The sequence below is a fragment of the Musa acuminata genome, chromosome BXJ2-2 (genome assembly GCF_036884655.1).
Source record: "Musa acuminata AAA Group cultivar baxijiao chromosome BXJ2-2, Cavendish_Baxijiao_AAA, whole genome shotgun sequence".
Lineage (NCBI taxonomy): Eukaryota > Viridiplantae > Streptophyta > Magnoliopsida > Zingiberales > Musaceae > Musa > Musa acuminata.
In genome coordinates this window covers 27,263,555-27,279,053 of record NC_088339.1, presented here as the reverse complement: position 1 = coordinate 27,279,053, position 15,499 = coordinate 27,263,555, and the positions used below count along the sequence as shown (strand labels likewise).

The following is a 15,499-nucleotide window of genomic DNA, read 5'->3' as shown; positions in this document are numbered from 1 at the left end:
TGTCGTTCGTCATTTACTACCACCAACGTCATTCGTTACAATCAATTGGAATGTTAAAATTATTTTTTTGATTTTGATTTTTATATTTTCATTGATAAAACTAACGACGTTATGATAAATAGATATGGATATTTTAACTATAAAAATATTAATATAATTTTTAAAAATATAAAGATCAAAATATAATCAAACGTTTGATTTGCTGACAAATCAAATGGACGGGCATCCGATCGCTCCACGTCCCTGCCGCGGCCTTCTACGTTTCTCGGAATCATGCGTCATCGTATGTTATATACTCACTCGTACGTCAGGAACTGAGTAACAATGTTCTTGCTCGAGAGGCACGACGCGCACGGGAACAGCAAGAGAAAACCGTCCTTGAACCTGTCGAGATGCAAACCCCTCCCTCCTTCTCGACACCGCGGTCACACATGACGCAGAGGCAGTGAAAGGGGTTGGGTTCTGATCCAGATTCGATTTCTCCCCGATGCGGTCCTCCGCTAGCCACGCCGCCGCCCCGCCCCCGCTTGCTACTCCCGCCGTCGGCCTGGCGGTGGCCCTCCCACCCAAGCAGGATGAGAGGACCGAGCCCCAGAAGGTCGACTGGTTGAATCTCCCCTGTCCCGTTCCGTTCGAGGAGATCCAGCGAGAGGCGTTGAGTGAGTCTCGACGCGTTTGCTTTTGACACTTGGTTCTTGTTCTTCCCTTTTATGTTATCGTTGTTTTCCTGTAAATAACTCTGTTCTTGATAGCTAAAGAACTTCTTTTTGTTCCTTCTTTAGTTCAAAAATCGGTGAATAAATTGCATGTTCTTTCATCATAAAGCTGCGATCTTAATAAATTCTTTAATTTAAGCGTACGTCGCATCTTAATCTAACAAGTGAATTCTTGAAGTTTACTTCCGCCTTCTTCTAAGATGATAAGATTACTTGTTTTTGTTACCTCAATCTTTGCGGCGATACACATTATTGTTTTGGATACATATCTCGTGCGTTTGATGTGCGTCTGCAAGATGTGTACTCTTTAAATTGCTTAATAATAAGTCCTGAATGTTAATGAAGAAAGGTCAAAGATGTTTTTTATGCTGTTAACATACCATTCTGCAAATATTGACATTGTGATTTGATTATGGTAAATGTGAAAACGAAATTATATGATCATTTAATTAAACTAATGAAAAGTAAATGTGGTATCACACACAATCTCATAAAGAGCATAAATGCTTTTGTATAGGCTGCTACAATCGATGATTGTGTGGTAATTGGCTTTCACTTAGAAACCTATTAGAATAATTAGCTAATGAAATGTATTGCTTTACTAAAGGAAAGAACCTTTCCTAAACATGAATCTAAATGTATATATCAAAAATCATAATTTACAAAAACATATTTTCTTTAATATACCCTATCTTGTATAAGTAGCTAACACAGTAACATTTATCCCACAGATAAACAAGATTGAGTCATATTCTAGGCATCAAAGTATAGGAACATATTAGACATCATTGCCCATTACATCAAAGTTATTTTGTTATAAATGTGATTTATAACATAATATCTAGACCATCTTATCTCTAGGGATTATGCCTCAATGTTATAGATTCACTTTAAATGTATAACAAGTCTGAAGTCTCTATGGAGATTTTTAAATGTATCAACTAGAAACCCAATACTCTTCTTGGAACATATATTTCATGCCTACGGTTTCAGATCCTTGTACAAGGAACCATGTATCAACATATATTTCCATTTAGATGATTTCTCTTCAACTGAAACATTCAAAGTAGACCTTAACAAGAGATTTTTAAACACTTGGATTTTCTGTTAAGAGGATGGGTGTTTTTGAACCACCAGGTTGAGAACAAACTGATCCTAATACTAAAAAAGAAATGTGAAAACAAAAGGCAGGTTTGAAGAGGATTCTGCTAATTCAGTTTCTGAATATATCTGTCCAATGTTTTCTACAGTGTCCTTGAAACCAGAGCTTTTCAAGGGATTGAGGTTTGATTTTACAAAAGGGATAAATCAGAAATTTTCACTCAGCCACAGGTAGTTTAATCAAAATTTGGTGGTTTTTTTTGGTGTTGCAATTGTAATTTTTAACCAAAAGACTTTTCCACAGCGTTTTCATGGGCTCTATGGAAATGGAAGTTCCATCACAGTCTTCTACACAATCAAAGTTCCTACTGCACATTACGAATTTGGCGCCAACTTTCTCGATCCAAAGGTTGGTTGGCTGATTTGTTTGTTTTTTTTGAAGTAGCTACTTGGTGTAAATGTCTCTTTGATGGATACTTATGAGGCAGTTATATAGTTGATACTTGTTGGAAGAGTAATGACTGATGGAAGACTAAATGCACGAGTAAAATGTGATCTGATCGATAACCTCACTTTGAAGATAAATGCTCAGGTGCCTAATGGTTTGAATCATTTAGAGGGAAGTACTTTTTTTTCCCTTTTATTGTCATACTTACTGATCATTTGCTGTATATGCCGTGTTTTGCCAGCTCACAAATGAACCACATTTCTCACAAGGAATGTTTAGCATTGATTACAAGGTCAGTATTTCACAAAATTATCTTAATTCTGAGCATTTTTTTTCTTTTAGTTTTACAAATATTCATGGCTTTACCTTCACAACGTCCTGCATGTACAGGGAACCTATTTTTGTAGTTTTTCAGGTTTTGTGAGTGTGTGTTGGTGAATTGCTTGACAGTTACCATCACATTTTGTTGGTATGGAGGACCCATTTCCTATGTTATTGACATAGTTGCACATACTCGATTGTTTCCCATCAGTTACTATCATCATTTATTGTGTTTCTTGTTTATGCTGTATTTCTTGGTTATACTGTACATTTTTTGTTATACTTAATATGGTTAGAGTTGCTTCATCATGAATGATTATCTTTGACTACACTGGGCAGCACATTGTCCAATAAATTGCTAGAAGTGACAATGTTAGTTTTGCACTAAAATTCTGATCTATGGTGGACATACAAGAAAAGGTTTTGGTTGATGTCCTAAGCCATATTCCATCACCTCATTTGTTCCATTGGAAGCAATGTCTACATGCCAGTGCAATATTTGTGACCCCAGTGAACAGAAATGTTTCATAATTAGCTACCAATTCTATATAGGTTCATTCAGTAAATGAGTTTTCTATGAGAAAATGTTGCATATGCATGTAACCATTGGTAAGACTGCTTCATGTAGTTGATACAAGCTACGTGAAACATCAATATTTGAGTTTTCTTACCTCCAAGTAAGTCAGTAGTTTGAATATCATCTCATCCTTGCTCAATTCTCAGGTGGAATTAGAAGTAACAATGGGGATATACTGATCAGAGACATCAAAGAAAAATTTGTTTGTTTGCATCATTAAAGACCTGCTCAAACAGTTACTTTACTGGAAATGAGAGCTTGGGCTTCCTCTCATTGACATAGAGGCAGGACAGTTTTTTCTATAACCTCTGTTGCTATCATGATTTGGGTATCATGCCTTTTGTTTTCATGCTGAAAATATATTTCATTCCCACTGTTACAATTGCTCCTTTGAGCAAATTCTAAGTCCGTGGAATGTCTAGATTAGGTGTTCTAACCTTTATAAATTGTCTCCTATTCTGTGTGCTATCCACATCAGAGTTTTGTCCTTTGTTCATTAAGGTGCAATAACTGTGATGATAACATACAGCTTCGGCTCCTCATCACACAACTTCCTATTGCACTTACTTGGCATTCTGACCAAATGCCTTTTTCTGTGACTTCTGCAGAGTGTTTCAACATATCTATCCTTGGGTGGCGAAATCTTTTGGCTTGGTCATCAGAGGAAGTCTGGTATTGGTTTTACTGCTCGGTACAATACAGATAATATGGTAAATTCTCTCTTCTATCTCTCACTCTCTCTCACTGCCCACCACCCTCGTCATTCTTCTCTTCAATAGGATAAGTATGCTGAAGGTTTTGGCAGCATTTATGTTTGTAGTATCTCACTGTTCTGACATTTTTATTTCTTTAGTTTGATTTTCCTGCATTACTTTTTCTACTTTTATTTGTACCAGCTTTCTGAATGTTCCATCGCAAAGTTTGAACATTTAATTGGCATAGCCGACAGTTCCTTTGATGATTTACTTTATGACGAGTCTGTGCCACCAGTGACGTTAACCTATTACCTATTTCTAGACATCTGGCAGCCTGATGGTTGCTTTATTGACTTCCTGTCTTTGTTCACGAATATCTGCATCTTAAGAATCCTCTTCTTTTGGGGTGTAGGATACTACTTCAATCTAAATTTCTCTGGAAGATGTATGAGATCTGGCCTTGATGCTACAGACAATGAAAATGATCTAAAGCATCCCTTCTATTTGTAAAATCAATCTGCTAGTCCAGCACACTATGAAGGTATATTGTAGTCATATGTGGCCTTTGATTGCCCTTTGTACTTTCTTTGGAAAAGTGTTAGACGCTAGTGCTTGGAGGTAATGTCATATATAAGGCTTCACAGGCATCATTAGGCTATGAAACTTCCAAATCAATGTAAGTTTCTTTTTCTCTCTTTTCTGAGGCATGAACTGGTGTGAGGTTCATCTACCCCTATTTGGTTCCTAGGATCCTGAGGGTAGCTACCCTGCTGTTATCTTTTTTGTTTTTTTTAACACTTTCTGATCTGTATATTTACTGCAAAACTGAATCAGTCAGTGCTAATCATAAGCCAAAATCTGGTGTTTACGACCACTTATGAATTTCTTACCACTCGATCTTTGTTTCTTTGGATGATAATCCATAGTAGTTGACAGACTTGGTCTTCAAAATTCTCTTCCATGTCTATGCTGCAGGATGTTCTTTTGGTTCCTTTTTCTCTGCACTTCCATGACTGTGTAATTGGTATCCATTATTCTGAACTTAATTGTTTCATCATCATCTGGTTACTGATATTCTCTAAAATCATTTGTTTGAGATGATAACCGATAAACTAGGCATTGATGAAAAGCATATGAGTGTAAAAATTAGGTACTGTCTAGAGCAAGGTTCGCCGTACCGTACTGTACCGACGTTTCGACTCGAGCTTGGTATGGTACGGTACCAGTGTACCGAACAATTTTATTTTTTTTTCATTACTGTAGCACTGTAGCACTGATACAGTATAACACTGTAGCACTATAGTAGTGTTATAGTATAATACTGTAGTACTGTAGCGGTATGGGACGATTCGCGTACCGGTATGCCATCGGACCGGTACGTACCGCCCATACCGAGCGGTACCATTCGGTATTGCATACCTTGGTACTCTAGAGTGATTCGATCGTTGTGGAACCAAATCTTATAATTAAATTGAATCCGTTGAAAAATGGCAGACGATAATAAAAAAAAATCAAAATCCTAGCCTTGTTTTCTTACTTCTATTTATTTCCTTGAGGAAAAGGTAACTAGAATTAGGATTTTCGAGATCCTAATGCCGCAAGTTTTCTGCCTTTTAAATCTTCTATTTTTGGAGAATGGCGACTCATTCCATTTACACTAGAGTGGCAGGACCTATTTTCCAAAAGCCAGCGAGGGGGACGACCCCACTGGCTTGAGTATTGCTTAAGTTTCTATATTACTCATTTTCTCGTCTTTATTAAAATATACTTGATAACTGTACTTTGAAGGTGTTCATTTAGATGTTTCTCAATGTGTTTTATGTTGATTAATGCCAGGTTGACAGCTTATTGAATAATTTATGCAGGTTGCAACAGGGCAAGTTGCAAGCACTGGAATTGTTGCACTTAGCTATCTTCAGAAAGTATCTGAGAAGGTGAGGGATCTCAAAATTCAAAAGGAACTTCTATTCATGCTTTATGTCTGTGCATGCTGTTATAAATCTTATCACTTGCAGGTCTCTCTTGCATCTGATTTCATGTACAATCACTTGACACAAGATGTCACCTCAAGTTTTGGTTATGATTACATTCTTCGACCGGTAAATTTCTCTGTTCTATTATATCTGCTGTTTTCAGGTAATTAATCCAATCATTGCCTTAGATGGGCTTTACTTGGTCCAGTTTATATACTTTTAGTAAATATCTAATATCTGTACCCCAAGAATATATACCATTACACATTATGGTTTCGCAAGTTATGTAATGGCTTTATGTGCAACATGCTGAATTCTGCCTACTAAATTTCCACATGTATGTAAACATTCAATCCATGTTAATGAATGTTCGTGCAGTGTCGCTCGAGGGGAAAACTAGATTCCAACGGTGTTATCGCTGCCTTTTTGGAGGAGCGACTTAATATGGGTGTTACTTTTATTCTTTCCGCAGAGGTGAGTAGAGCGTTTACCATGGATGGCTTCGTACAATACTTAAGTTAATTGTACTCTTTATCTTTATCTAATTTCTAATCATGGTTAATGAGAGGAGACGGATCATTTGAATTTTCTGGATGTTAGCAGAATTATCTGCATCTGAAACCAATGCTTGATTTATCACTATCAATCCCATTCTCTTATGATTGCCGCACTGCAGGTTAATCACCAAAAGAAAGGAATACAAATTTCTCGTGTAATTTCTTCTGGAGATGGAATAACTGGTGATCTGGAACTTTCTTGCCTGGCTGCCTCAGCCTACAATGATCCATGTCTCATAATTTATGGCTGCCAATCTCTCATGTATGCTGAAGCTTCAAAGAAAGAAAGGTACTTTCATATTTGTACTTATATGAGTTGGATTTGAACAAGTTTGATTTTTTCGGTAGCCATTCAGCCATGTGTTTCTCGATCACCATGATTCTTATTCACCGATGCAACGGTATCTGTAACAAGCTTTCCTTGTCACTTCTCTTTTGCAAGAAATATTATGATGAAACATAAATTATGTTAGTGAAAAAGATTAGATATGGAGTGAAAGATATGTGAAAGTGATCAACATCATAATATTTTTTTTCTTTATATGAATTAAATAAGATATAATTTAATACTAAATATATTATAAATAATCTAATAGTTCAGGCTAGTCAGATTAGTGATAGAATACTAAGAAATCACAAGATAAGATTTATATAGAAAAAGGGAAAAAAATATATAAAATAATAGGATTTCAGAGTTCATGCTTTCTAGATTAATCAAAGAATATTAAATATGATATGAAATCTAGAAACTTAGATGAGTTTCAAGAAACCAGGAGAAAAAATAAATCAAAAGAAGAAATATCAAAGAGCATAATATATCTAGATCAGTATATCAGAAGATCATGGCAATCAGAATTAATTATTGAATCTTTCTTTTTCTTTTGTTTTTTTTCTCATCTAACTCATACAAATAATATAAGAATTAAAGATTTGTAATTAATTTTTGTATGTTTCACCACTCAAGTGATGGTTGTTTATAGTTTTATGCTTGAGCTTTTCTATTCTATTAATCACCTTTTATTGTGGTCTGATATTGATTTCATTATCTCGTTGGATGGATATAATATCAAGAATATCAGGTGATATATGAATTTGTCTCATCTGGTGTGTGGTCGAAAATTAACAAAATTCGATATTAATCCTCAGGAACAAAGTTGACCTCAAAAAGTGTGGTTGAAGGGGAAGAGTAACTTAGGACCTCAACCAGAGTTCCCGACGATAATAAACTGCCAAACAGGGTGAACGTGGACACATTTGGATTTGCTTCGCATGCACGTGAGAATCTGATGGGGAATTATCCCTCGATACTCTGTGTTAGATGATATCCTAGCATCTCTGACGATTCATCTTCCAGTTTATGAACTTTGATTGATGCTGGATTTTACTGATAGTTTTACACCTCCTTATATGCTCTTCTCTTTTCAGCCGTTAAATAATGAAGATTTAGGCTTCCTTATATGTTCGAGTAGTAGTAATGTTATGTTTCTTAGTGAAAATAGTTGTTATTTTTAGTTGAATATTTTAATATTTAGAATGCATGTTACGTTTCTAACTTTTTCCTCCAATGGCGAGGCAGGTAGGCGAGCGGGTACATCGTAACCGGGTAGATTTGCATCCTTTTTTTTTTTTTAATTCATAAAACAAATTTTCTTATTTTTATTATTAGAAAAAGGACCGGCCGAAGAGATAAGGATGACGGGGCTTCGTCTAAAATGCGCCGCACGGCGCACGATAGCGACCCACGTGCACGATTGCAGACCCTCTTCGTCATCGCCGGCGCACGACAAACGCGCCACGCTACCGTCCAAGGAGCCGGACGACGGGGAGCCCCGGCGGACGCTACGGTGATCCGGACGTCGCGGGGGAGCGCGGGTTCCGAAGCACCGTTGCACCGTTTAGGACGCGTGCCTTCCCTTCCCCGTTGACCGCTTTTGGCGAAAGTTGGCATTTTTAACCTCTTCACGGAGGTAAAAGTATATAACCAGGTACTTTACGTGGTGATTGGAATTATGGTGCAGGCAAATGGAGTCAATTTATTGCTGATTTATCTCGGGTAGATACGGCTCATGAATCATGTGGGCTAAAGCCTAAAGCCATGCGAAGTTTAGGATGTTGTTGTGTTCTGATGGTCGGTAGGATCCGCCAGTTTGAGGATTTTTGCATGATATTAGTTTTCAGATTTTTGGATCATTATTTTACCATCTAGCCTTTTCCCACGACTGTAGTTGACCCCGCCATACCGGCCAGATAGAGCCAAAGCAGAGGGAGGTAATAATAGAGGTCGCGGCTGCTGCAAGCGAGAGAAGAGACCACCTCCCCCCTCCTGTTACTCTTCTTTCTTTAATCCTTTCTCTCTTTCTCTCTGATTTCCGAGCAACCCTTATCATTTCGTTGTACTCGTCTCCCTTCCTGTCTTTGTTCCCAGCTCTCTGTGAAGGTCGAAGTTTTCTGGGGGATCACCACCCGCGCACCGTCTGGTAGATGCGCAGAAGCGGCACTTGGGGTGGAACCAAACCTTTTAACGTGGACGGAAGATAAAAAGGTGCGATTTTTCCGCTTCCTGTTCTTTAAAGCCCTCTCCTTTTCTGTTTCTGTTGTGGTGAATCTGTGGTTCTTCTCTGCTTGAGTTCGGTGCTCTTCCCAAGTCTCGGATTCATTTGTTTGTTCTTATGTTGCTTCTTGTTGCTTTTCCGGCTTGTTTGAAGCTCTTTGGTGGATCGGCGGTTGGGGTTTTGGAGGGCACTTTCTTTAGCCATTAGCCTTCACTTTTCCCCCCTTCGACTTTCTCTTGTTTTATGGTCTTTATTCTTGCCTGTAAGAAAAAGGATGGATTTTCGGCGGGTTGGCTCTTAACCTTCTGTTGCCGGGGAAATGAAGTCGAGGAAGATTGAACTAGTGTCGGGATCTGCTCTCTCTCTCTCTTGTTTCCTAAATTGTTTCCATAGTCTGTCGTTTAATTGCATGGATTCTGGTTCATTTTCGATCGATAAGCTCCATCTCTCCGTTCTGTGGCTTCTATAAGATCTGATCTTGTCAGAATCTTGTCCGACCGACCTCGGGATGCTTTGTTTTTCCTTCTTTCGTTCGTTATTATCGTTAATTATATTCATATTATGTTGGATTCGATGATTTTAAGATTTCTGGTGACAAATTCAGCTTCTGTTGCACGCTGAAATGAAGAAATTGTTTGGATATTGTGAATCTAAAATCCAACTGGCGCTTTGCCCCTTGGGAAATCTGTTTCTCTCCTTTTATCTTTTAGTATGATATGAGTTACAGTTTAATCCACTTTCTTTGCACCTCTTCTCTTCCGTTCACGTTGGATCTGGTATGGCTGCCGGTTATTAGTGCACACTAAAGAGGTTCTTTGTTTCTTGTTTAAAATCTCAATTTGGTTCAATTTACTGATTGTTGAGCGTGGACCAAATGGAAGTACAGAACATGGATTGCTTAAGGGACAGAGCAGCGTTTTTTCATTTGCTCTTTTGGTTTTGTTTAGGGGGCTTTTGTTTCTGAGTGATTCTTGTTCTTGTTGAATGGTTTGAGAACTTGATTGTTCTTGGTGTTACTTTTACTGTCTGTGTAGATTTTAGGAAAATAATTCAATTAGTCTTTTGAAATTTCATAATATCCTTTCATAATCTGCAAATGATTGTGTCATATCTTTAGGTATCACTATTCTGAAAGAAATGATAAACGTATGCTTTGATTCCATTTGGCTGAAATTTTACTGGGGATGTTGATAATTGTAATGTTGCTTTTCTGTCGGGCAGAAAGTATATATATCATAATTGTTTCATTGTAGCAAACGTGTAAACTTTGGTGACTTTTAACTTTTCTACTTAGGCTGCATCGTGCATTTATGTAAAGAGAGCTGTTTTCCGTTGTCTATAACTTTGCTGCAAATCTTTTTATTATGTTTTATGATGTGCTATGCTAGCTGATGTTGATTATTTGGACCATTTATACTTCTCATTTAAGAGAAATGCAATGGGGATCCATGGAATACACATTTTAGAAGTTCATCTATTCTTGGCAGATGTACAAAGGCAGCCAGTGCAGGTTACCATCAGTCCAGGGTCCAGGGTTAGTTAATATTACATAGATTTGCCTGTAAAGCAAGGAGGTTGTTCTTGACAAACATGACTGTGTGATGTGATTTCTTTCATCCTAAATGTAAAATAGATCTATGTTGACACATGATTTTTTAACACATCCTGTGACTATGGCTTAAAGCAAGGTGATTATTGTAATTTATATATGTGTATGCATGCATTTATATGTTAATAATTGTGTATGTGTATATAAATATGTCTTCTTGTCGAAGACTCAGTTGTTGCACTCCTATTTGTTTGTCTTTTTGGTGATGGACTCGATGTTGCATGCCTGATTTATGTTACTTGTGGAATATGTTTTTACTTGATTTTTCACTTTATATTTAATACATGCATATTGTAATGATGTAAATAGAATGTCTTTTAAAACAGTTCACCATATTTGCATTAATACTTCTTGTTGTATATCTCTTTTGTCATTCATAAAGGATATTCTAGCAAATAATAGTTTTATGGAAGCATGTATGTAATTATCAAATTAGTGATATTCTTAAAGTAATTCCAAACTTTTCAGGCACAGCATCATATGTTTATAAATGCCTGAGTTCTTTGAACTGCAGGCGAACATTGAATCTATTCTATAATCAGGGAATATAGATTCTCTTTCTTGTGCTCCTTGTAACTATGGGGGGGCTATTAGTTGAAGACATGGTGTATCCTGGTGGCCCAAATTACGTGCAAAATTTCACCTCCAGTGATGACAGGAAAGACCATTATGGTGGCTTCTATCAGCATCAGATGGGTGAATGCATGATGGGAGTGGGAGATCTGGTTGACCTGCCACCAGAAAAAATTGCTGAGGCTGCTGATGAAGAGAGCGATGAGGATATTGACATAGAAGAACTTGAACGACGTATGTGGAGGGACCGGATGCGACTGAAGCGCTTAAAGGAACAGCATCAGAACAAAAACAAGGAGCAGGGTGATGCGTCTAAGCAATATCAATCCCTCGAACAGGCCCGCCGGAAGAAGATGTCTCGGGCACAGGACGGAATTCTCAAGTACATGCTGAAAATGATGGAGGTCTGCAATGCTCAGGGCTTTGTCTATGGTATAATTCCAGAGAAAGGCAAACCTGTCAGTGGTGCTTCTGATAATCTCAGGGGTTGGTGGAAAGAAAAGGTCAGGTTTGATCGTAATGGACCTGTTGCTATAGCCAAGTACCAGGCTGATAATGTGATCCCTGGTTGTAGCAGTGATTTCAGCTCTGGAACTGCAAGTCCTCATTCATTGCACGAACTTCAGGACACAACATTGGGTTCCCTCCTGTCAGCTCTTATGCAGCACTGTGATCCACCACAGCGGCGGTTTCCCCTTGAGAAAGGAATCCCACCACCATGGTGGCCTACTGGGAGAGAGGAGTGGTGGCCTCAGCTAGCCATTCCAAGCGAACAAGGTCTGCCTCCATACAAGAAGCCACACGATCTGAAGAAGGCTTGGAAGGTCAGCGTCTTGACAGCTGTAATCAAGCATATGTCTCCTGACATTGAGAAGATCCGCAGGCTTGTTAGGCAGTCCAAATGCCTTCAAGACAAGATGACTGCCAAGGAGAGCGCAACTTGGCTTGCTGTTGTTAAGCAGGAAGAGGACATGTTCATGAAGCTGCATCCAGATGCATGCCTACCCCCATCCTCCGGGGGTGGTGTCATGGGAGACTTCTCCTTCAACAGCAACAGCAGCGAGTACAATGTTGAAGGTGTTGATGAAAGCAAAAGTGAGGATGTGGATTATAAGCTGGATGCTGACAGCAATGCTTTTAACTTTGGAGCTTGTTATGGGAATGGGAAATTCATTAGATCTCCAATGAAGGAAGAGACTGACATGGAAATCATTCAGAAGAGAACTGCTGCGGAGTCTGAACTGGTGATAAACCAGCGGGTCTATACCTGTGATAATGTGGTATGCCCACACAATGATATCTGTCATGGATTTCCTGATAGGAATGCGAGAAACAGTCACCAATACTTCTGTAAGTATCAGAAAACTCATCCTTCAGGTATTGGGATGACGAACAACAGCTTCCACGTGACCAAGAACAAGCCTTCAATTATGCCTTTGCCATTGAATAGTCAGCCAAATCCAGTTAATATCTCTGACTTGGGTATTCCTTCTGATGGGCAAAAATCAATTGATGTGCTAATGAACTTCTATGATAACAATATAAATGGTGGCAAGAACATGGACTTGGGAGGTGTGACCATGTTGGAAGAAGTTGGTGATCTCTTTGAAGAAGTTACCAGCTTCGTGGAGCAAGCACAGTACAGGCAGGAGAGCATAGTGCCATTTGAGCAAGAATTTAATAACCAGCCTCTCGAGGTGAGTGGGGACTTCAGTATAGGGTCTGGCTTTAGCATGCCTGTAATGAATTCCTCAGATGCTATGCATGGGAGGATTGAGCATTCTTTGCAGAACCAAGATGGATTCAATTGGTTCTACTGAAAGGAATGGATACGAACTCAGGTTAGATGATTCAGGAGGGTGCTGAATCATGTGTCAAAATGATGAGATCATTTCAGCAACAGTGGAATAGATCTTTGGGTGAAGGTGATCTTCTTGTATGATATATGCAGTCTTCCTTTTCTTTTATCATGTCACAAATATTAGTATGCAGAGTGTGCTCCCAAGATAATTCTTGTGAGATGCTCCAGTGTAGCATTACATAAGAGACTTGGTTAGGACTTGGAAGTATAAAGTGTGGGGTTTGTATTAGTTTTAGTTACCAATGGATGAGTGCTTTCATCCAATCTACTTAATAGATATCTGCTGTTTAGACACTCTTATGTTTGTACTTGCAATATGATTTTGCATTGTTCAGATATCTGTGGCTTATTTAGCTTGTGTATTGTTATTTGAACTTTTGGTTTTCTTCGTATCAGCTTCAGAAATTTCTGTTATTTTTACTATAGGCAGTGACTGAATATTTGTTTTGTTGAGGTGGAAATAGTGCAGTGAAATATCCTGATGCTATCTAGACTTCTACCTGTATGCCATTTATCTATCAGCTTGCAACTGTTAGTTTTTCTATTCACCTATTCTCCTTTATTATCTGTTTCTTCAAGATTATTGCCTATGTAACATCAGCAAATTCCCATTTGGCTTACATGTGTCTTGATGCAGCACCTTCACCCGATGCTTAGAAAATATCCTTTTCCTTGATATTCAACTCTTGATTGTCTGTAGTTGAGAAAATTTTGGATGAGGCATCGTCTGTTTCTTGGAGATTATTATGTATGTAACATCAGCAAATTCCTGTTTGGCTTATGAACTTGGCAGCTTCTATATATCCTTGTCTTCATACACAATACCTTCATCCTATGCTTAGAAAATTTATTTTTCCTTGTGATGTTCAACTCTTGATTGTCTGTAGTTGAGAAAATCTTGAATGAGTTATTGAATCTGTGATCTATTTCAATTCATGACCTGTCACATCTTGCCATCTATCTAGTGCCTTATCACTTGAATTTTTGCAAGGACAATTTAGGGTGCTAAAACTACCAAAGACTTGCCAACCATCATATTGGGTTGCTATTTCCTGGTTACAGTTTCCTAACTCACCTTTTCTGGATGCTTTCTATCTCATCCCACTTATCCACTTGTGATTCTTCACATGCTTGTAGTTGAAAGCCAAAAAGTCTTTGATTCAAGATAGGGACTTTATCCACACCATAGTCGCATGCTAGGAAAAGTTGCATGTGATGATATACAAAAGGCTGGTAATCATTAAGAGGAACATAGTGGTACATCAATTATGTAAGAGGGATTTTTGGTGAAGGTGATGAAGAAGCTCTCCCAGCATTCAAGTTGAATGTATGGTTGTGTAGTGGCGACCTCACTAGTAATTCATAGAGTTCAAAACATAGGTTACACAAGGCTGATGAACTCAGAAATGGCTACTAATCAGATTGTTCTGGTCATCAGCAGGTATCAAGGAGCACATATAGGGAAGAAGGTGTCCTTTGGGTGTTCAGAAATGATAAATCACTTGATTGGGGGACTGAATTGTGGTCCATTGTCAGATCAAAAGATAACTTGACTGAGCCACAAAGGGACAGAGCAAGATGTTACTTTTGGGACTTTGCTTGAATGGTCAAACTGGCATAAAGATCATGTGCCTAATTGTATTGGTGATATGCTTCACACAATGTCAGTGTGTTCTTCATACTTTGAAGAATAATAATGCATGTCGTCTGTGCTTCAGGTTGGTGATAATTCCTTGTTAAGAAAATAGTGGTAGCTTCCTTCAACAAAAACACACCATTTTGAAATATTTGAGAAAAATATCTCCATGCAAACCTACATGGAATAAACAAAGAGGTTCCCAAAAGAAAACATTATTGTTAGTGGCAATGACACACACAAAGCAATCTCATGGTTCAAAGGATGTTGACCCTTCGGATACCTTACATGCCTCCAGCTTCCTATGATAACAACTCTATCACCACTTCCTCCTCAACTACATAGATTTCTCTATCATTAGTGCTGCAGCACAAGCCCCTTTCTGCATACCTGGACCTACTGCTGCTCTCTATCAATGTTGGTTCAGCTCATGATGACTAGGGACTTCATATTATTGTCTGCAAATGATTCGAGGAACACTTTTTCTTCTTTCTAACCAGTCTGGAATTGAGATCATTCAACATCAGCAACTAGGTTTCAACTAATGTCTCATTTCTGAACAGATCTGGTCTCAGCCTGCACGATATTTCTGTGCTTGATATCATAAAGCTTCACAAGCAACCAGTTGTTAGGCTTGCAAGCTCAAGATTCTTTTCACTCTATGATAGACACCTTCTGCCTACCAAAGCGGAAGATATGATTGAAGACCACAAGTACTTGCATCAACAATATGCAATAGAAGCTTGTTTATCTTTTCTAGCCAGAGTCTTTTCATCTCTCTCTCAATTATTTTTCCATGGCAGTGAGGAGTTTGCTGCAGGAAAGAAAGGAACAGTATTGGAAGCACTCACTGATCATGTCAAGATGAGGATCTGCAACA

At 38.3% G+C, this 15,499-nt stretch overlaps 1 protein-coding gene and 1 pseudogene across 2 annotated transcripts; both read left to right on the top strand.

Moving 5' to 3' along the window:
• The first annotated feature begins 339 nt into the window (after positions 1-339).
• On the top strand, positions 340-7,794 carry LOC103976305 (mitochondrial import receptor subunit TOM40-1-like; annotated as a pseudogene).
• Positions 7,795-8,193: 399 nt separating this feature from the next.
• Positions 8,194-13,321, top strand: LOC135605715 (protein ETHYLENE-INSENSITIVE 3-like 1a). 2 transcript variants are annotated; one of them, XM_065096119.1, is made up of 2 exons: positions 8,194-8,930; positions 11,018-13,321. In XM_065096119.1, exon 2 carries the CDS (start codon positions 11,128-11,130, stop codon positions 12,940-12,942), a length of 1,815 nt encoding a protein of 604 aa, XP_064952191.1. In that variant the 5' UTR covers positions 8,194-8,930; positions 11,018-11,127; the 3' UTR covers positions 12,943-13,321. The 2 variants fall into 2 exon arrangements, with proteins under 2 accessions (XP_064952191.1, XP_064952192.1); XM_065096120.1 differs by having other exon boundaries at positions 8,195-8,930; positions 11,064-13,321.
• The last annotated feature ends 2,178 nt before the right edge of the window (positions 13,322-15,499 follow it).

What these genes read in the sequence shown, in the direction of transcription:
- LOC135605715 (XM_065096119.1), top strand. Translation starts at nt 11,128, where the DNA reads ATGGGGGGGCTATTAGTTGAAGACATGGTGTATCCTGGTGGCCCAAAT.